Consider the following 19,268-nt stretch of genomic DNA (forward strand, 5'->3'; position numbering starts at 1 on the left):
CGGCTCGGTCTTCGACGCGTCACATTTAGAGGCCCAAACACGCCTTTGTGGGTTTTCTGACCGAACTTGAAGGACCAGCGCCGCGTAGCCTTTACATTGTGCAGCATCAGCTTAAATCTCCGAAGGCTTTAAAAGGATTCGGTGGGGGAGGGGAATTCGTCTCAGGGCAAATCCGATAGGGGCTGTACAGCCCGTGTCTAGAGAGAGTGGAGACTTGTGAAATGCGAGCTGGCAAATGAGGGTAGGCCTGACGGTTTGCGAGGTTCGTCATCCTCGCAGCCGTGATCCTGCGAACAAACCTAACTCTTGAGATCATCGAGCCTATTCCCTCTAGAACCGCACCTCGCTTCATTTCAAGGCAGGGAGTTCAAGTGAGAAGTGGCGTGCAGTCCTCGGTTCGCGCTCTTAGCTTCCTCACATATCGCTGCCTTCTTCTCAATCGGCCTGCCTGGGTATTCAGGGCAGGCCGATGCAACAAGCAAGCCGCGTTCATCTTCATCAGGTTATACAAAAAAGACCGACGACACCCGAATGCAAGTGTCCCGACAGTCGTTCAGATCATCATCTCGTATTATTTCCTCCTGATGCATAGATTTACAACAGTCGGTGGAGGAAAACGCACTCATGGCTTCCACTGTTTTGCCTCTAGTAGCACAACAGTGGTCTGCAGGATATCCGCCACAGTTTCGCCTAGCGAAATGGCGTATTCACCACCTTGAATCACCCATTGCTTCGAGGCCTCATCAAACGACGCAAAGTCCTTGACTGAGACAAAAATCTCGGTTCTCTTCACCTCGCCAGGCTGAAGACGCACCTTCTGGAATCCAGCCAGAGCCTTGATCGGCGTGTCGGTCGAGGCCTGCACCCTGCCGGCGTAGACCTGCACCAGCGTGGCACCCTCGACCCTTCCAATGTTCTTCACATCAACTCTGACGGCATAGCTATCGTTATCATGCGACGTCTTGGCCACTTCCATCGCGCCATACTCAAAACTCGTATACGAGAGACCGTGGCCAAAAGGGAAGTTGACCTTGTCCTTCGTAAGGCGGTCAAAGTGGCGGTATCCCACAAAAATACCTTCTTCGTATGTCACCTTCAGCTGCCCATCGACGTACTCGCCGGGGAAGTTTCCATGCGCCGGCGCATCCTCGATCTTCTGGGGGAATGTCACAGGCAGACGGCCCTCGGGATTGACAGCACCAGTGAGCACGTCGGCGATCGAGTTGCCGCACTCCTGGCCTGGGAACCATGCTTGCACGAGTCCTCGCACCTGGTCCAGCCAGGGCATGGCCACGGCGACGCCTGTCGAGTTGACGACGACCGTGTTGCGATTCGCCGCGGTCACAGCAGCGATGAGTTCATTCTGCCCACGTGGCAGGTTGAAGGAATCTTGGTCACGGCCTTCAGTTTCCCACTGGGGATCGTGACCCGTGAAGACAATTGCCAGGTCGGCTGCCTGAGCGATTCTCACGGCTTCGGCCTGGAGGTCGGCGTCATGGACTGACTCGAGGGAGAAGCCGACGCGGACGCCGCTGCGGCCCTCGAGGATCTCGAGGCCAATCTTGCGAGGAGGGTCACTCCTGATACGGAGGCGGTGTTTCCTGCCGCCTTCGAAATGATGCCGGAACTCTTGCTCGGGGGCCGCCAGGAAAAGGGAGCCCATGGGGTCGCTTGAATTACCCGTCTGCTCCCAGATGAGCTGGTTATCGACATAAACCTGTGTCGGACCCAGGCCAGAGCAGGCGATGTAGTGTGAACCTGACTCAAGGGGCGTAAAGTCGGCAACGATCTCTAGGGCCCGCCACAGCGACTCTTGGGAACCGAGGGGCGAATACGCTGACAGGGTCTGGCCGTGACTCGTCTTTGAGGGTTCCGACCTGCCGTCTTCAAACAGCATACGCGTGAAGCCTGGTTGTCCATCGAGGCCGAAAACCGCGCCGCTGCTGCCGTCCTTGTTGATCGGTGCCAAGAGACGTTCGCGGTGGGCTCCTTGCGCAAAAGAGAACTCGACACCGTCACCGAGGGCGGCACGCAAGCCGTCCCAAGGCGTCACCTTGTAGTAGGCGTTGACAGCGGCGCTGCCACCTCCGTGCGCGAGGGCGTCCTTGGCAAAGCCGATGAGCGCGACTCTCTTGCCCTTAAGTTCCTCCTTTTTCAGAGGCAGAACGCCATCATTCTTCAGAAGCACCATCCCTCTAGCACCAGACTCTCGTATGATTGATCTCATCTTGGGCTTGTCTGTCGACACGCCCAGCTCTTGGGGGTCTGACTCGTCTTCAAATGCCTTGAGTTTGAACGCCCACTCCAAGACCGCCCTGACTCGGTCATCGATAACGTCTTCCGTCACCTGTCCCTTCGCCACTGCATCCTTCACGGCTTGCAGTTTTCGTATCCTCGGCGGTCCAGGCATTTCCAGGTCTAGGCCAGCATTAAGCGCCGCAGCCACGGAGTTTGTGCCGCCCCAGTCACTCATGACAAGGCCTTTCCATCCCCACTCGCCGCGCAGCACCGTCTTCAGCAGCCACTCGTGATTGTCGCAGTGTTGTCCGTTGACGTGATTATACGCAGTCATGACAGCCCAAGGCTTTGCTTCCCTGACGGCAATCTCGAAGGGTTTGAGGTAGATCTCCCTGAGCGTGCGCTCGCTGATGGTCTCGTCGACAGTGGTCCTCTTGGTCTCCTGTTCGTTGGCGACAAAATGCTTGATGGTGGCGCCAACACCGCGCTCCTGCAGGCCGAGAATGTACTGTGACGCCATTTTTCCAGCGAGAAAGGGGTCCTCGCTGAAAGACTCGAAGTTGCGGCCGCCAAGTGGATGGCGGTGGATGCAGACTGTCGGGCCGAGCAGGACATGAGCACGCTTGCCTCTGGCTTCAGCGGCGAGGGCGCGACCAGTCCGGCGCGCGATGAGGGGGTCGAAGGTCGCAGCGAGAGAGCAGCCAGCTGGGAAGCAGGCCGAGCGTATCAACTCATCCGTGGCCGCTGAACGGACGCCATTGGGTCCATCGACGGATTTGATGGACGGGATGCCTTTTGAGGGAATGTCTGCTGATTCGGAGAAGCTCTTGCCCGCAAGCAGTGTAATCTGGTATGCAAGTCAGTGATTCACTCTCTACTGATAGCCCCGTATGAAAGGCTATGAGACTGGATGACCAACCTTCTCGTCGATCGTCAGGGTCGCGAGGACAGTCTCAACGTCCAGCTGCGAAATATAGCGGCCCATCTCGACAGCTGAAAGACGATGCGCACAACAATGACGATGCGACAGCTGTTGGTGGTGAGCGTGGAACGATCAAGCAAACAGATGATGATCTTGTTCGCTCTTCATCTCCCCTCATATCATCGCTCAAAGGGCCACGAAGACCCTTAAGACATCTAACATTGTGGATGTTCCTTCCGAAGATGGTGGCCGTTCCGGCGCAAACCGTTCTGGATTTCAGCGAGAATAGTAAGGTTGAAAATAGGCTGGAAGCGCCCCGGGTGTCGTGCAGAGGATTCTGAACCCCCCTCGGATCTCGCTTCCCGTAGTGGGTGTGCACCAAATTCTCCGCGCAACGACCCCTAAATCTGACCCACGAGCACTCCAGGAACACAAGCGACCACTGGTAATAACGTCCGACCTATCAAATTCGGTTGGATCCTAGCTGTTCCGCAAATGTTCTGCATCTACCGTTCCGCAGTTTTGAGTTTGGATATATCATCTCCGACAAGCCCCTCATTGGATCAAATGGTATGGCGATCAAGATCTACGGTCTGGGGCTCATGGTCATGTGGCTTATAGATGAATGAACCTTGCCGTCGAGCCGCGAAGCCTTGTTTACAGAGAGGACGAGTCACATTCGGTCTGGCATGCATCTAGTGCTTAAGCTGCATTGCAAAGGGTTCATTGTCCATCATTAATATAATTTTGAGACGATACTACATGTGAAGCATCGGGCAAAGCTGACGATAGGCTTGGTCAGCCCCCCCGAACTCTGCCGCTATTGAACCTTCAAAACGTTGAGCTCTATCACACTTCGTGCTTCACTCAAGCCACGGATTCCACGTGCACATGTGACAACCATCCGTCCTTGCTGGTGGCCCAGGCAGCTTGCCGGATACAGGGCCTCGGTAAGGGCAAATGGCGAGACAGGGCTTTTGAGATTCCCCTCGCTGATGGCTTCAAAACAATTGTTTGTCCGTAGATTTCGCGAGGTCCTATCCCTTTAGGCCCGAGAACGGTCTCGTGAACTTTGGAGCCAAGGAGCCAGCTAAACCGCCTACTTGAAGACTTTTGCTGATATAGCGCGATCAAGCGACATCACATAGCTGGCCTGGAAGTTCAAATCTGACATTCTATCTTGACGTTCTCCATGGAGGGACATCCTGGGCCATTGTATACGGGCCTCAAAATAGAATCATATCACGGCTGTCCCAGTTCAATCTAAACAAAATCAAAGGCACCTCTGCTGCATAGCTTGTGGCTCACGAAGCTGCTGTGCTGACGGGGACATGACTCATTCGCTTCTTGCACGAAATGACTGGCGCAACTCTCGGTGTAGTTATCTTTTGACTTGTGTGAAGTTTTGAAGCTCGATCCAGCGATAAAGGACTGTCGATAGGCGGGGTAAGGTTCTCGATAACGATGCATGTTAACCTTGAACATCACCGCAATGTTCTATGAGCTGTTCGATGTGGTTCCGTCCATGGCAGAGACTTGAAATGATGAGATGCTGTCTTTCTCCTACTCATTAAGATGGCTTGCATCGTTGGATTGATCAAGATTGCACGACATCAGTACAGGTTCAAGCAGGAAGAGGCCATCCTCCATGGAAGATAATGTAATACTGATACTGTGGCTCAGAGTCCAACTACAGTCATGATAGGAAGCAAATCTTTCATCGTCCTACCACTTTCTTGGGTTTAACTCCTCTTTTTGATAGGTTTAGATAGTTGTATAGTTTTCCTAATCAATTTTGCAGCCGCAATTTGCCGGAGATGTGCAGATGCGAAGCCTTAGGCTTTTGATGTCGGGTTGCGTAACAGCATGACGAGCAATCCAGCCAGACTTAAGAAGTCCGATCCGGCAGGTCTTTCTCAACAAGATAGAAGATGCGAACTCCAAAGTCAAAGTACGGGGAGAAATCAGGCTACCATGTGGAGAATAAATGGATATAATTCAGAAATCCACTGTGGTCCTGTCAACATTGCCAGCTTCGCTGTTCAGTTGGCATCTCATTCGCGAGATTGGATCGTTATCCTACTTTAAACAATCTGAAGTTTACGCGACTCATTGACTCTCCTTTCCGTATCTAGGTACATGAAGCTCTCCATAAAACCCACTGTTATCACGTCAATTATTTCCATGGCGGTAAGCATCATCGGAAAAGATCGGACTTGGCGATATGTAGCAGAGGGGAAAAGAGCCACCGTGGAGTAAGGGTTGCCCGTAATACGAAACATTTGATGCCTCACGACGAAGACAAAGCTTGTTGCTCGAGAGAGGGGAGGCTAATCCATTGATTGATTGGACACAAGGACCATAAAAAAGAGAATAGTTATGTCCTCGGCATTAGAGCTCCGCGCAACCACCCGTAGATCTTTCGTCTTGGTATCGCACTACGGTGGTTTTTCTGTTCTCCGTTCATAGATCAGGCGTACGTCACGTCTTTAACTCGGAGGCCAAGTCAAACATAAATGGGAGGTGGTATTGCAGGTTGAGAGTCAGTCATGCCCGACTCCTCCACACCCACTGCCTGCCGCGATGGTATCATCCCACCTGAAGTCTCAACCGCCTCTTGGCTAGGTGTCATGAGGCGCTCACAATTGGTCGATCTTGATACTTCTATCCACGGTTGCAAGTCAAGATGACGGCGGGGTTGGTGCTCTGGTTGGCACTTGGCAATGGATTGGCTTTGATGATCTGGGGTATGTTGCCTTGGCACACCACTCTCCACTGCTTGGCAATTCGGTGAGACACGACGGGTATAGACAAGATGACGTCGAATATCTTAAGACCGCCTACAAATCGATTGAGTCCCGCGCAAATTTTCACTGGCCAGGTGACCTTGGGCACCCAGACCTCATCTTCCGTTCTTCTTTTGCTATTCGGCACGACTTGTCATCGATATGTCCGACAACAAGGAGGCTCAGCCTCCGCATATTGGTGGAGAGGCCGCTGCCCAACCGACACCCGGGACTCAAACCCATAGCACAGAGCATCTTGAGAGTATCCCGTCACACACCGTCACGCAACAGGAGCAGGAGAAAGCAGATGCGTGTCTCGATATCAATCATGTGGCTAATCTCGGCCTTGAGAACTGGGAAGACCTTGAGAAAAAGGTTGTCCGCAGATTGGATATGACCATGCTGCCTCAGCTTTGGATTCTCTACATGTTCAACTATCTCAATAGGGTCAATATTGCACAGGCTCGACTGAACACCTTTGATGAGGACCTTGGCCTGGAGGATGGAGATTACCAAGTAGGTCAGATCTGAAAGAATTCACGACGATTAAACTGATAATTCCCAGACGGCCGTGGCTATCCTAACAGTGGGATACATGTTAGCTCAGCTGCCATCCAACATGTTGATCACCCGTGTTCGCCCGGCTGTTTACCTTCCCACCGCCGCCATGTTGTGGTCTGCCATTTCTGCTGCAACGGCAGGGTGCACCAGCGCTGGGGGCCTTCTAGGTGTCCAGTTTGTTCTCGGAATCATTGAGGCACCTCTGTTCCCAGGTGTAAGTCTTCCCAGGACTTGGCACCGTCAACCTCTCCGCTGATACATTGATTTAGGCCGTGTTCCTCATGTCTTGCTGGTACACTCGTCGAGAATTGGCCCTACGTACCGCTCTGCTGTACTCTGGGTTAGTCCTCGCGCAGGCCTTCTCCGGCCTCATTGCCGCAGGTGTCTTCGCAGGACTAGACGGTGCCATGAACCTCGCCGGATGGCAGTGGCTTTTCATCCTCGAAGGTGCCGCCAGCGCCTTCTTTGCCTTGACAGCGTTCTTTATTCTCCCGAACTACCCACAGTCTGAGAATGGCAGCGCCATGTGGTCGATGACTTCGGATATGCGCAAGGTCGCCGTCGCTCGCATCCTTGACGACCGTGTTGAAAAGTCAGAAGGCTTGAGCGTCTGGCACGGCCTCAAACTCGCCGTAACAGATGTCAAGTGTTACATCTTCATCTTCATGAACATCTTCATCACCTCGTCGTACGGATTTAATAACTTTTTCCCCACCATGGTCAGGGGCTTCAACCTCGGTTCTGACAACGTCTCACTGCTCTTGACCGCTCCTCCTTACGTCTGGGGCACGATAGTCTCGTTCCTTGTTGCATGGAACTCGGACCGGAAGCGCGAACGTGGCTTCCACATCATGGCCAACCTCTGCTGTTCTATCACTGGCTTTATCATCACTGTCGCCACGGTCAACACGGCAGCGCGGTATACGGCAGCCTTTCTCTACACGTCTGGCAGCTTTTCCGCAAACGCCCTGGTCTACACGTGGGCTGTGTCCTCGCTTGGGCAGACACCAGAAAAGCGGGCGGCGGGTGGTGCGATTGTCAACATCTGCGGACATATCGGCAACGTCATTTCTCCGTACTTCTTCCCTGACAGAGATGCACCGCGCTTCACCATGGCCATGATCTTACAAATCGTATTTGCGTCGCTCGCTCTGACGATGGCTGGCGTTTCCAAGATGTACCTGAGGAAGCAGAACAGCAAGCTGCGCGAGTCGGCCGAGAGGCTTGGCAGGGCTTACAACCCTTTCACCACGTAGTTGCATCAACATTCACAAGATTTAACGGAAGCCAAAATAAACATGGCTGCCGAATACTAGAGGCTTACGGCAGCATGACGCTTTACAAAACCTTCAAAAGCTCCAGCGCCAGGCAATGTACCATCCGTCTTCGTTTATGATGTCAGTACTCTGCGCCATGGAAGCGTAATGTGGCACGCAAGGAATCATGGGTTTCGTAGATTAGGAAGGGCAAGCCCCCTTTGAACTCTGTCAACGTCAAGATGATATTGAGCCTTCTCCCCACTAGTCATAGAATGTATTCAAAGTATGTACATGAAACACTGGCCCTTGAGGTCGTGGCTGTGCAAACCCTCTACATCTTGTTGTCCAGTATTCATCCAAGACAGCCATCATCCCGGCTAGGCCCCGATCCTCTGAATCAAAAACTGCGGCGCCGGCCCAGCAGCGTCGCCCGCATACCCGAAATGCGCCGGTCCAACCATCAGCGACCCACGACAGACCATGTCACCAGCCCGGCAGAAGACCCTCGTCCTCTCGACCGGGAACCCCGGCACGCGGCCCCCGCTCTGCGCGTTGCGCGTGTACCCGAACAGAACGACGCCCTGTACCTGGCTCTTCGTCCGCTGTGACGCGCCGCCCAGCGCACCGGCCATGACGGCCGACCCCTGGCTGTAGCCGCCCGTGACGACGCGGGCGGACGGGCACTTGGAGGCCGCGAGGTCGAGCAGGCGGCGGGCCTCGGCGATGGCGGCGCCGGATGCACCGGCAGGCTGGAGGTTCGAGAGGAGGTCTGCGCGGTAGGCGCCGCCGACGCCCTGGACCCAGACGGTGTTGCGGTATTTGGCTTCCAGGACGCGGGCCACGGCGGGGCCAGCGGATGTGCCCTTGTTCTCCTTGTTAGCTCTTCTCGTGATGACCATGTAGCAAAAAGGCTGCGGTTTTTGTGGAGCTCACCATGTTTCCGGGCTCGCCGGTAGCGCGGGCATAGATGAAGATCACGCGGGGGCAAGCGGCGGAGGAGCCGCGCTCGAGGTCATTTCGGCTGGAGAACTGGCGGGCCTCGAGCGCACGAGGTTGCTCATCGCTGACCGGAAGGGCCGAAGCCAGGGCCGTGAATAGCGACAAGAGTGTGTAGAACTTCATTTTGAGGTTTAAATCTTCAAAAACGAGCCGAAATGGACAGGACTGAGCTCAGAGAGGCTAGCAACTGGGTATATGGCGCCTGGCCAAAGATTACCGTAGAATGAACGTATGAAGAGACTGAGCCTCTGAAACCTAGTGATCCTCTCAGGTCGAGGCCGTCCAGGCCATCATACTTATGTCCCCACGACAACGCGAAAAGCAAACACGAACAGGTGCCCAACGCTCGAGATCCGAGCGCAGCTACCATGACGCTGTCACATATCTTGACAGACTTGACAGACGTTGAAATCAATCGAGAGGAGACATGGGAAAAGCAAGGACGACTCCGACGCGCGCACGCGAATCGGGCTATGTGCCCCATCAACAAATTGGGTCATCTGTAGGGCACGGTCAATCAAATTGACTTGCTCGCCGTCAGAGGGGCCTGGATCCTCTCCAGGCTTGTCTCTTCCTGCTCTTCAGCCTCCTCCACCGCGTCTGACAGTACTTCATTATACAGAAGCCGCAATAAAGACGCGAGTCAGTCTGGTCTCTTTCGAGAAATACCACACCAAAGATGGGATGGCAGGTTTCGTGTCACATGATTCGCGACTGGCTAGATCGATGGAAGAGACCGATCGACTACGTCCGTGCTGCTGCAGAACGTCACTTTGGGATGCCAACGTGCGCACGGTTCGCTGCAACACAAGGTGCTGCGTTTCAGGTATCAGGACATGGCTCCCGACGTGGATGAAGTTGCGAGAGTTTCTTTTGGAGAGCGGCGCATTGCCGGATTCGGGCGTGTCGATGGCGACGTGCTGCATCCAGTGATGCTGACGGGTGTCGCCCGGCATCTTCGGATCCCCGTGCAAAGCAGCACCCACGGGCCGTGTGGTTTACGCTCAGGACGTCAGGAGTTCATCCCAGCCCCCATGGCCACGACCGCGTCTCGATCAAAACAGTCTTCTTTGGGTATTCACGCTTTTCAGTCCTAACTTCGTACACACACACACGTTGAACACGGCAATCAACACACTTTTGCCACACATGGATCCGCATCCCACGCTCCTTACTCCAATCCACCAAACACAGAAGGAAAGTCGTAATCAGTATACGCATTTAGCTGCAGATCGAATGGATCCAGCGGCATCATGATGTCTGGGTCTTCAAAAGGCACAGCCAAGCCCGCGGCGTTGGCCTGGTGCGTCGGCACGACGTGAACTGACCCGTAGTGCATGCTGCCGTCGTCCTGCGGGGTGTAGGTGCCGGCAAACGGCGTGCCGTACACCTGGGGCGGTGGCGGCATATTGGGCGTGTTCAATGGGTGCCAGTTGGCGGCACTCGTTTGTGAAGGTGTCTGCTGCTGCTGCTGCTGGGGCGGCGGCGGCGGCGGCAGCGGCTGTTGAGGCGGCGGAAGCTCTGCATCGAATGACGGCGTCGGAGCCGCAGCACGAGACTCGGGCGAGGTCGAATCGACAGGGTCGTCGGCCGGATCGATCTTATCGGGGGCGAAGACATACTTTGAGTGGAAGTGAACCTGTCGATCGTTGGGGCCGCTGGGGCTGGGCAGACTGTTAGAAGACGCCTACTCGTGGATGGGGAGAGGAACTCACGGTGAGACTGACGGGCGGCTGCGCAAGCCCAACGTCGGCACAAGTCTCTGTATGTCGGCAATCTATGATAGTCAGCCAGGACCCCCTTGCAGCAGTCAGACAGCAGTCCACTTACGCAAGGCCGGAGCCAGGTATATGTCTCCTGGATGCGCCTCGCCATGCACAGCGCCTCCATCAGCTTGCCTTTGATGCTCACAAGGCTGTGCTCGCCATGCTCCGGCAGCAGCCAGTACGCATGCTCCACGACCTTGACGCATTGATATAGCGTGATGGTGAGCGTCGGGCTGTCGATCAGACGGTGGGCGTCAAGGTGGTACACCTGCGACCACATGTCACAGAGCTTGACGGCGCTTTCAATGCATGTTTGTTGGCAGTAGGCGATGTACTCCTGCGATGTGGCAGCCATGGCCTCCGGCGAGACCGTCTCCTTCATCCCCGGCACGAGGAACCGGTGCAGGTCGCACCGACACAGAATGAGGGTTGAGTGCAGGATGATGTAGGCTGTCGAGTCGCGCGAGTGGCACATGAACATGAGCCTACTTGGTGTGAGTTGCAACTCGTCGGGGAGGCTCTCTCTGAAGGTTTGCAGCTCGCGGTCGAGGGACAGGAGCTCGTCTTTGGTGTTGGAAGGGCTGGTGCCACTTCGAATGACTCGTTTCGTATATCTGCGCAAGTCAGTCATGTGCAGCGCCACATAAAAGATGGATAGGGCTGCTCACCTGAGGATCCTATCCCGTAGGTCCATCAACCTCATGCGATACGCGATAGCATCCATGTCGGCACCGGAGCTGTCTCCCTTCTCGTGCAAGTACTGCGACCTCGACGCAAGTCCTCGCTGGAAGTAGTAGTCGTTGCTCGGCAGCCGGATGTGCAGCCGGTGTGTCGGGCACACGGCCAAGTCTTCGATGCCACTCGAGAAGATCTTATCGAGAAAATAGATCCCCCACATCAGACGTCGCAGACACTCTCGCCGTACGGGCTCGACAGATGGTCGCTCATAATTGAGCCGCTTGGTGAAGGCCATGCGCGCCGCGACGGACAGCAACGTCCAGACGTCCTCGGTGAACTGCGACGTGAAGCCAAACCTGATGTACAGCACCATGGTCTGCAGCTCGGCGACGGTCGTCGTCCCCAGGTTCGTCAGCATGCCCTTGCGCACCTCCCGCATCCAGGCATGGGGCACTGAGTCGTCATCCTCCTGCGCCGGTCCTATGAGCCGTAGACCCGCAGCGCAGACGGCCTTGAGCAGCTCGTTGTCGACCTTGCCTTGGTTCCAGTCCGCCATCAGCGAGGCCTTGTGCAGGAATGGGCAGTCTACGAGGTCCGTCTTTTCAAAGTAGGCATCCAGGCACTGACGAATGATGTCCTTTCTGTCGAGGTCGAAGACTCTCGGCCGGTCGAGCAGGGCCTCATAGCGCACCGCCTCACTCGTGAAGCTGCCACGGCTTCCCGGCGTTGGGACGGAGCGTCCATCGGTGACGGCGCTAGGACTGGTCACAAGTCCGGCTGGATGTCTCGTAACAGCCGACGCCGATGCCGATGCCGACGACAACGTGTGCCCGTGTCCAATGGGCAGGCTACGGCCCTGGTCGGCGTCGCCATAGATGCACTGTAGGTTGTTGGAAGCACAGCGAGAGCAAGGCTGGACGCCGGAGCACTTGGCCTTGTGCGAGCGACAGGGGACGCACGCGCGGCGTATACGACGGCGCTTGGTACCGGCCTGGGTGAGCTCTTCCTGGGGCAGGTCCTCATCAAGGTCCTCGAGTTCAGCGCTAGCTCCGCCGGCGTACGAGCAGGGTAGGTCGAGACGCTCGCAGCGTAGGCAGCCAGACTGTCGGCGATCACATTTCACCTAAGAGAGAAAGAGCGCGCGCGCGACGGTCAGCAGGTGGTGAGCAGCATGGGACGAACCACGACCATCGCCAGTGCAAGCCACACCATGTGTACACGAGACAACACAAGCCCAAGACAAGGGCAGGCCGAGACAAGGGCAAGCCGAGGACGGCAGGCGGAAGTCGGAGTTCGGTGGAGAGCAACAGGAAAAGGAGCTTACCTTCCGGGCCCGACATTGGCGGCAGGCGAGCGGAGGCTCGGCGGGTGAATGCTGGGGCGGGACGAGATCCGGGGGCATGCGGCCGCTGCCTGTAGAGGAGGGGGTTGTTGAAGCCTGCTGCGGCAGCGAGGGCTGGGTCGAGGCCATGGCTAGGCGAGGGCGTCAGCTTGGACATGCGGCGCGTGTGCCTCGTGGAACCTCAATGAAAGGTTGGCGCGCTCACGGCTGTGCGTGTGGGTTTGTCCAGGAGTGTGGGGAGAGATGGGGGACGTGACGATCGGTTGCATGATCTGATCTCGGAGAGTGGTGCGATGGGTGCATTCGGCTGAATGAGGAGGTCTGAATTGTTGTGATGTGGAGGTTGGAACGAGACGATCCGAGGATGTCGGGAGCCGTGCGATGGTCTCGATTAACACTGCTCTAGCACACAGAATTCCGCTTTTGTACAGTGCGAGTGGCTCCGATCCGACCGTTCCGAGGCCGAGTTCCGTTTCCAATCCCCTCCGTCGTTACACAGACTCCGTTTGACACGGCTGCGGTTCTGCTGGAGCCGCAGCCGGAGAGAGAGCAAGAGACACCACAATGCGACATGACCCCCTCCAGCCTCATTCCCCTCTTCTAAGCCCCCAGAGCACGAGGCTGAGCCACTCGATGCTCCGGAGCCAGGGTGTCAATGACAAGGGCCTCGCATCTTGATGCTGGGGTTTAGGTACATGCCAAATACTGAGACACACTACCCCTGGAGCATTGAACAAACCAGCGAAGCAACTTGACGAGGGCGTACCGAATAAGATCTGCATCTATTGCTTGATGAGCCTACCTTATCCATCTAATTTCACTCCCCATGCTGAGTCCTCGAAGACATAAAGACGCTCCATCGGCTCTGCTTCACTTGGCATCCGCTTCAACAGAGTGGCCGTACGTACTGGACTGGCCACCTAGGTGCCCATGCCATGATACGTAAGGTAGTCTTTGTCCTTGCGAGGTGCGACAACGAACACCACAGATCGCAATGTCCGCCATCCGGCCACATGGGCCTCGCTCCCTCCGTCACATGTCCTACACCGATGCAATTCGCGGTGCAGAAATTTACAATTTCTACCAGAACTGCGTGCTTGAGCAGACCACAGAAACTGACACCGTGCTAGCCATCAAAGTCAAGCCGCTCGGTGCCTTGGACCCCTCAGAAGCCAACATGATGCAGTATACTGCAAGAAACGGCATCCTGGCTCCGAACGTCCGTGGCGTCTATGACATTGTGACAGCAAAGCCCATTGCCCGGGTGCTTGTAAGCGAACGGGTTCCCGGTGCGCCTTTGGCTGATGTCTGGCTGGACATGAACGATGCTGAGAAACCCAACGTCGAAGACCATCTCCGCACGCAACTTGCTCGCATGCGCGCCTGTACGCAACTGTTTGTTGGGCGAATTGGGCGCCAGCATACACGCAATGTTTTTGATCGCCTGCATCAGACAAGCTGTGGGCCGTTTGCCGACGAAAAGGCATTTGACAAGTGGTGTTTAGCCCGTCTCGCCGGCGGCCCTTTCGTTCGCTGGAAATGGCGGCGTTTCTTGGAGCGAGAACGACGTGATTCTCCTGTTTTTTTGGTACTGGCACGCGGCGATCTAACACCACGAAATATCCTGGTGCAGGGTGGCATAATCACGCGCATCGTGGACTGGGAAAGAAGCGGATTTTCCCCCTGAGTACGCCGAATATGCGTTCGCTATAACACTGTTTCCTTCACACGAGTAAAGGTGGATTTCAGTTTTGCAGGATATCTTACAACCCTGTTCAAAGTCGAGACTCGAATTCACGCGGTTAGTGGAGGATAGAGGCGGCTTCTGATCAAGCCCCCACCCCCATGAACCCTCCATGATCCGCACCGGCCGGTGGACAGTCACTGAGGCATGCAGAAAAGCCAGGGAATCTCTCTGTCATTCAAGTACATACAGGGAACCACTATGTACTCCACAACATTAGGTAGCCAGCGCAGCTTCCCCATTATCATCATCCGAGCAGTGCAAGCCTGCCCCCTTTTCTCATCCGACTATCCCGTGATCCCAGATCGCGTGTGTCTTTCTCTCTCTCCGCCAAATATGCCCCTCAGGCTCTCATCTCAAACAAATTGCGAAATCATGAATGTTGCTACGCCAGCCCCCTGTCGGCTTAAGCGGTAGAGGCGTCAAACTGCAGGGCAGTCGAAGCCTGGCCGGCCGCCTCCTTGTCGGCGTTGATGTTGTTCTGCAGCTTCTTCTCCTCCTCCTCGAGCTTGGCGGCGACGTCCTGGCCCTGCGCGGCCTGCGCCTGCAGCTTGAGCTTGGTGGCCGTGAGCTTGAGGATCTTGTTCTTGGTCTTGCCGTTGGCGAGGGCCTGGGCCTCGTCGCCCGTGGCAGCCTCGATGGCCGGGTTGAAGGCCTCCTTCTCGGCCTGGTTGCAGATCTGGTTGACGCTGTTGAGGAAGTCGAGATCCGCCTTGGCAACGGTCGAGAGGTCGGCGGGCAGGCCGGCGAGGGCGTCGAGGGCCTCCTGCTCGCCGTTGCCGGCGACGCCACCGCTGATGGAGATGGCGTCGTAGGTGGTCGTCGAGAAGACGGTAGCCTGGCGCCTGGCGAGGGGGCTGGCGGCGGCGAGGGCAGCGAAGCCGACGGTGATCATGGAGAACTTCATGTTGACGGTGGGTTGGGTGGTTGTTGTTTGGGGTTTAAGAGATTTGGCTTGGTAGGCTGATGAGCGAGAGAAGACTGAAATGCTTCAAGGATAGGTTTGTTTTGCAAAGGTGGATGAAAAAGAGAGTCGCTGACCCGAATAAAGAGAATGGTAAAAGTAGTACTTTGAAGAGATTCGAGCAGCACAGCTGTCAAGGAATGGAAGTTGAAGTGAGAAGATGATGGTGGTGAGGATGGAGAGACAAGAACAACACTTGATGGGAGGCATTCACCAAGTCTTAAATATCCAGACGATCCGGTCGATCCTCATAACTGTACCTTGAGCCTTGAATAGCAATGCCTCACCTCCATCACGCAATCCATGTCAATGTCACGCTCATCGGACGACAGGCCTGGCGGGACTTCACACAATCTTCCTCTGGCGTCCGAGAGCCTCACCCTGACGTTGCAGCAGCGCCTGGCACTACACCACGTTGAGCTTCAGCAGCGAGACGATGTCCCCATTTGGGGTTGACAGACTCCAGGCCCATGCGGCTCTTGGAGACCCTGGCCAGGAGGGGGCCCACCATCAAACGGTGCGTTGGGTGCTGAGACGAGGTCGAGTCCAAAAACAGGTAGCGAGCTTCGATCTCCCGGCCGAGATGGGCGGCTTTCTACTCCTCGCCCGATTCGGCGAGGCCGTTGAATGGTGGACTTTTACAGGTTGCTAGGGCCAGCCTCCTGGGGGTTTCATGATGTGAAGGCAGATCAGACGGATCAGAAGCAGGCCGGGTGGTGTCTCGTCGCAAAATAGCTCGCTAACCCCTGCCAGGAAAGGTCTGCTGGCATACTGCGACGTTAGGATCTGGGTCGATGAGATGCGGGCACATCAGACGGATGGCTCGCAGGCCGAGCGGGTTTATGCGATGAGCCAAAGGTCGAATTGATGGTGCGGCACATCATGGAAATCAATAATGATCTGGTGATCGCAAAGTCGATCGACCATGGAGTGAGTGGGTTTGGATCGCAGTGAAGGAACACTGTCGATGCACACACAGCACCATCACCACTGTTCGTTTCACAAGACGCCCCAACGACATACCTATGTAGGTACCTTCAGCACGCTACTTCAGTGCGAGGGATGTTATCTCGGGATCAAATCCGGCCAAGCTTTGCCAACATTAGCGCCCGCTGCTCACTCTAAACCCTCCGGTTCTTGGGACAGATGACGGACACGGGCGGAGAGCCGAAATTGACAAAAGGCCGCCCATCATCAGAATACAGAGAGCCTCCTGTTGTTTCACTACCCCCGACATTGGCCCAGCCCCCAGCCAAAACATGAGCATACCCAACCTCTCTCCACCTGGAAAAGACCCTCCTCCTGACCCCGTCTCCTCCCCCCTCAGCCCCTGAAGCCTCTGCGACGCTTCACAATACAATGTGTGTCAACCCCGTTTGGATTTCGGGCTCGGGGCAATGGGCGCGCCGCGTGCTCGTCATGGGTCGGGGGCTCAACACCAGTTCCCATGTTGCCCTGCCAAAACACCAGCACGGCACTAAAAGCTGTTCTTGGCCCTGGTGAATTGAGTTTCTCAGATCACAGACGAACCAAATTGCTGGGCCATCGTCACATCACCTCGTCTCACCTGGTTAAAGCTGCCAGCTCGTCTTCGCCGTCCCACCAACAATACCACCCGACTGGATCGGCTTGATGTCCTTTAAGCGCCATGTCGAATAATCTCATTGGCATTCATCTCATCGTAGCTCATAATACAAAGTCGGTCTCATCCCAATTACAGTCCTCACAACACAAACGCGATAAGCCCCACGAGACCCCCCATGACCCCCATCACGATCCCTAGCTCTGCCCTCAGCGACCCAGCTCCTGAACACCCATTTTTGCCGTTCTTCGTTGAGCTGCCCCCGTTGCTGCTGCTACTGTCACTATCGCTGCTTCCGCCGCCACCATTACTCCCGCTCTTGCCCGATGCTCTCTTGCAAATTCCGTTGCTATCGCTCGTGGCCGACGGCGCTGACGGTGTTGTTGTCTTCTTCCCGCCTGAGAGCTTTTCCGCGCCAGATACGATAGTGATGGCCGTGAATGAACCTTCCCCTGTCGCAGTCGATGTTGCTTGGGCGTTGATGTCACACACGTCGCCATCGTCAGCGTCGCAAGTGAAAGTCTCCGATCTGGTCCGTCAGTAACGTCTTCCAATCCCGACTCAGGCCTTCGAAGCAGTTGAGCAAGAAGAGAACTTACCCGAATTGGATCTTGACAGTCTCGGGCCCCTGCGTCAGGGTCACGCCCCGAAAATCTCCGCAGCTGGACGGATACGGCGACTTGAACACCGATGTGCACGCGAGCAAATACTCAGTCGAGCTCTTCTCCGGGACTGCCGTGATGACGGACGCATAGATGTTATCACCGGCTCTAGTCGTGCGCGAAGGCAGCCAGACGGACGTCTTTGATGTGGCAGCTAAGGCCTCGCCCAGCACCGCCAACGTGGCCAAGATCTGTAGGGAAGGCGTCATGATCGGGTCTTGTTTGCAGTGAAGATATTGACAACCTAAGCATGCGTCATTCCGTCTCGGCGCCTCGGCGCGCATTCATATACTTCCAAATAGCCTTATATATACGCGTATGGCCTCAGTTTGTGGCGGAGGCCTCGCGCAAAGGGAAAGACACCGCCGTGTCCCTTGTTGAGAACTCAGCCCTGACGAGCAGCGGCACAGCACCTGCGGAGATTTGGTGGCGGTAGCTCATTGGTGGTGCGAATGCAGTGCATCTCGCCTGCATAGCCCCCTGGTCAATCCTGGGGGCTTTGACGGATGAAGAACAGCCATATACGTCAAGCTGGAGGTGGTCTGCCTAATCTGGTCTCAATTCGAGTGACAATGTCGTCAGTGCTGGCAACCCCAGCCTGATTGCGCGGAAATCTTGCTCGTAGCTGCGATGATCTCCTCGACACAACCTCTGACTGACAAGAACCTACCGTCATTTTCGACTACGGAATCTCGATGCAGGTGAGACTTTGCCGCTTCACAGATCCGCCATAATTTGGGCACAGAAAACTCACTGTTCGATCGCCGCCATGGCCGAAGTCGTCGGCCTCGTCGTCGGCCTCGTCGCTCTGGTGCCGCAATTGACGGCCGGCGTGAAGATGCTCCGCCAGATTCGCAACGCAGACGACCGCTTCCCTGTTGAAATAGACAGGCTTGCATGCGATCTCGAACTGCTGGTCACGTTCGTCGAGGCGCTGGAAGCCACGCCTGGCGTCACCGAGCCGGTTTTCAAGCGATGCTGCGAGTGCTGCACGCAGATTGCCCAAGGCCTTGACAAGGTCAGGGGCATGGTCTCTTTGGTGACGACGGGTAGCAAAAGCAAAAGAGTCATTAGGAAGATCACGGGCTTGCCGGGCTTGCGGACCGCCGTCGAGGCTCTGCAGCAGAATGTGACTAGAGCACAAATGACCATGATGATGTACGTCAAGTCCCGCAGCGGACGATCAACAGTGCGATCGCAACGCTGAAGAGGTTGTAGGACATCTCACTTGCCATTACTCGCCGGCATGAGCCGGCTTAGTCTTGCGCCAATGTTACCAACACCTGTGCCTTCGCCAGTCATTGAGGACTCACTGGTGTCCTCATCCACACAAACGCTGGACAAGATAACTACGCTGGACGCAGTGATGGGCCATGTAAACTTGGCGAATAGGCCTCAGCATCCGAGATGTGGCAGTGGCTCGACGAAGCATTGTCCTTGTTCCTGTCACCGAACGTCCAAGGTTTCTCGGCGCTATTGGGCGTTCGAGTACATCGCTTCCCCTACACCCTGTGACTATTCCAAGTGCCAGTCCACCGTCTACGGCGCCAGCTTTAGAGTCGCATTGACTCAAGTTGGCCTTCACTGGTCGGTCAATTTTCAAGCATACATCGCTCAGGAAGCAGGCAGCTTCACATTGCAACCAAGTCTTGTGCTGGAGAGAACTGTTCCGTACAATTCTCCAGGGTTTGATTTACTAAGAAGGTGTAGTAGATACGGTTCGGTGTCGCCCGAAGTTGCTCAGCAGCAGCTCCTCAAAATGGCA

At 55.8% G+C, this 19,268-nt stretch overlaps 8 protein-coding genes across 8 annotated transcripts; 3 read left to right on the plus strand and 5 right to left on the minus strand.

Annotated features, from left to right (window-relative positions):
• Positions 1-622: 622 nt before the first annotated feature.
• Positions 623-3,223, minus strand: D7B24_006808 (uncharacterized protein; the record flags this gene model as incomplete). Its single annotated transcript, XM_028640929.1, has 2 exons — positions 623-3,085; positions 3,158-3,223. The coding sequence occupies 2 exons, from the start codon at positions 3,221-3,223 to the stop codon at positions 623-625; spliced, it is 2,529 nt and encodes an 842-aa protein (XP_028498895.1).
• A 2,885-nt stretch (positions 3,224-6,108) lies between these two features.
• Positions 6,109-7,763, plus strand: D7B24_006809 (uncharacterized protein; the record flags this gene model as incomplete). Its single annotated transcript, XM_028640930.1, has 3 exons — positions 6,109-6,462; positions 6,512-6,721; positions 6,777-7,763. 3 exons carry the CDS (start codon positions 6,109-6,111, stop codon positions 7,761-7,763), a joined length of 1,551 nt encoding a protein of 516 aa, XP_028498896.1.
• A 380-nt stretch (positions 7,764-8,143) lies between these two features.
• Positions 8,144-8,888, minus strand: D7B24_006810 (uncharacterized protein; the record flags this gene model as incomplete). Its single annotated transcript, XM_028640931.1, has 2 exons — positions 8,144-8,635; positions 8,700-8,888. The coding sequence occupies 2 exons, from the start codon at positions 8,886-8,888 to the stop codon at positions 8,144-8,146; spliced, it is 681 nt and encodes a 226-aa protein (XP_028498897.1).
• A 1,048-nt stretch (positions 8,889-9,936) lies between these two features.
• On the minus strand, positions 9,937-12,820 carry D7B24_006811 (uncharacterized protein; the record flags this gene model as incomplete). The annotated part of the gene is made up of 6 exons (XM_028640932.1): positions 9,937-10,429; positions 10,481-10,542; positions 10,596-11,145; positions 11,200-12,332; positions 12,534-12,682; positions 12,757-12,820. 6 exons carry the CDS (start codon positions 12,818-12,820, stop codon positions 9,937-9,939), a joined length of 2,451 nt encoding a protein of 816 aa, XP_028498898.1.
• Positions 12,821-13,545: 725 nt separating this feature from the next.
• Positions 13,546-14,042, plus strand: D7B24_006812 (uncharacterized protein; the record flags this gene model as incomplete). Its single annotated transcript, XM_028640933.1, has 2 exons — positions 13,546-13,936; positions 14,005-14,042. 2 exons carry the CDS (start codon positions 13,546-13,548, stop codon positions 14,040-14,042), a joined length of 429 nt encoding a protein of 142 aa, XP_028498899.1.
• A 659-nt stretch (positions 14,043-14,701) lies between these two features.
• On the minus strand, positions 14,702-15,202 carry D7B24_006813 (uncharacterized protein; the record flags this gene model as incomplete). Its single annotated transcript, XM_028640934.1, has 1 exon — positions 14,702-15,202. One exon carries the CDS (start codon positions 15,200-15,202, stop codon positions 14,702-14,704), a length of 501 nt encoding a protein of 166 aa, XP_028498900.1.
• Positions 15,203-16,982: 1,780 nt separating this feature from the next.
• On the minus strand, positions 16,983-17,712 carry D7B24_006814 (uncharacterized protein; the record flags this gene model as incomplete). Its single annotated transcript, XM_028640935.1, has 2 exons — positions 16,983-17,370; positions 17,441-17,712. The coding sequence occupies 2 exons, from the start codon at positions 17,710-17,712 to the stop codon at positions 16,983-16,985; spliced, it is 660 nt and encodes a 219-aa protein (XP_028498901.1).
• A 486-nt stretch (positions 17,713-18,198) lies between these two features.
• D7B24_006815 (uncharacterized protein) lies at positions 18,199-18,710 on the plus strand (the record flags this gene model as incomplete). The annotated part of the gene is made up of 2 exons (XM_028640936.1): positions 18,199-18,204; positions 18,249-18,710. The coding sequence occupies 2 exons, from the start codon at positions 18,199-18,201 to the stop codon at positions 18,708-18,710; spliced, it is 468 nt and encodes a 155-aa protein (XP_028498902.1).
• Positions 18,711-19,268: the final 558 nt, after the last annotated feature.

Source organism: Verticillium nonalfalfae (genome assembly GCF_003724135.2).
Source record: "Verticillium nonalfalfae strain VnAa140/NRRL 66861 chromosome Unknown scaffold_5, whole genome shotgun sequence".
Taxonomy (NCBI): Eukaryota; Fungi; Ascomycota; class Sordariomycetes; order Glomerellales; family Plectosphaerellaceae; genus Verticillium; species Verticillium nonalfalfae.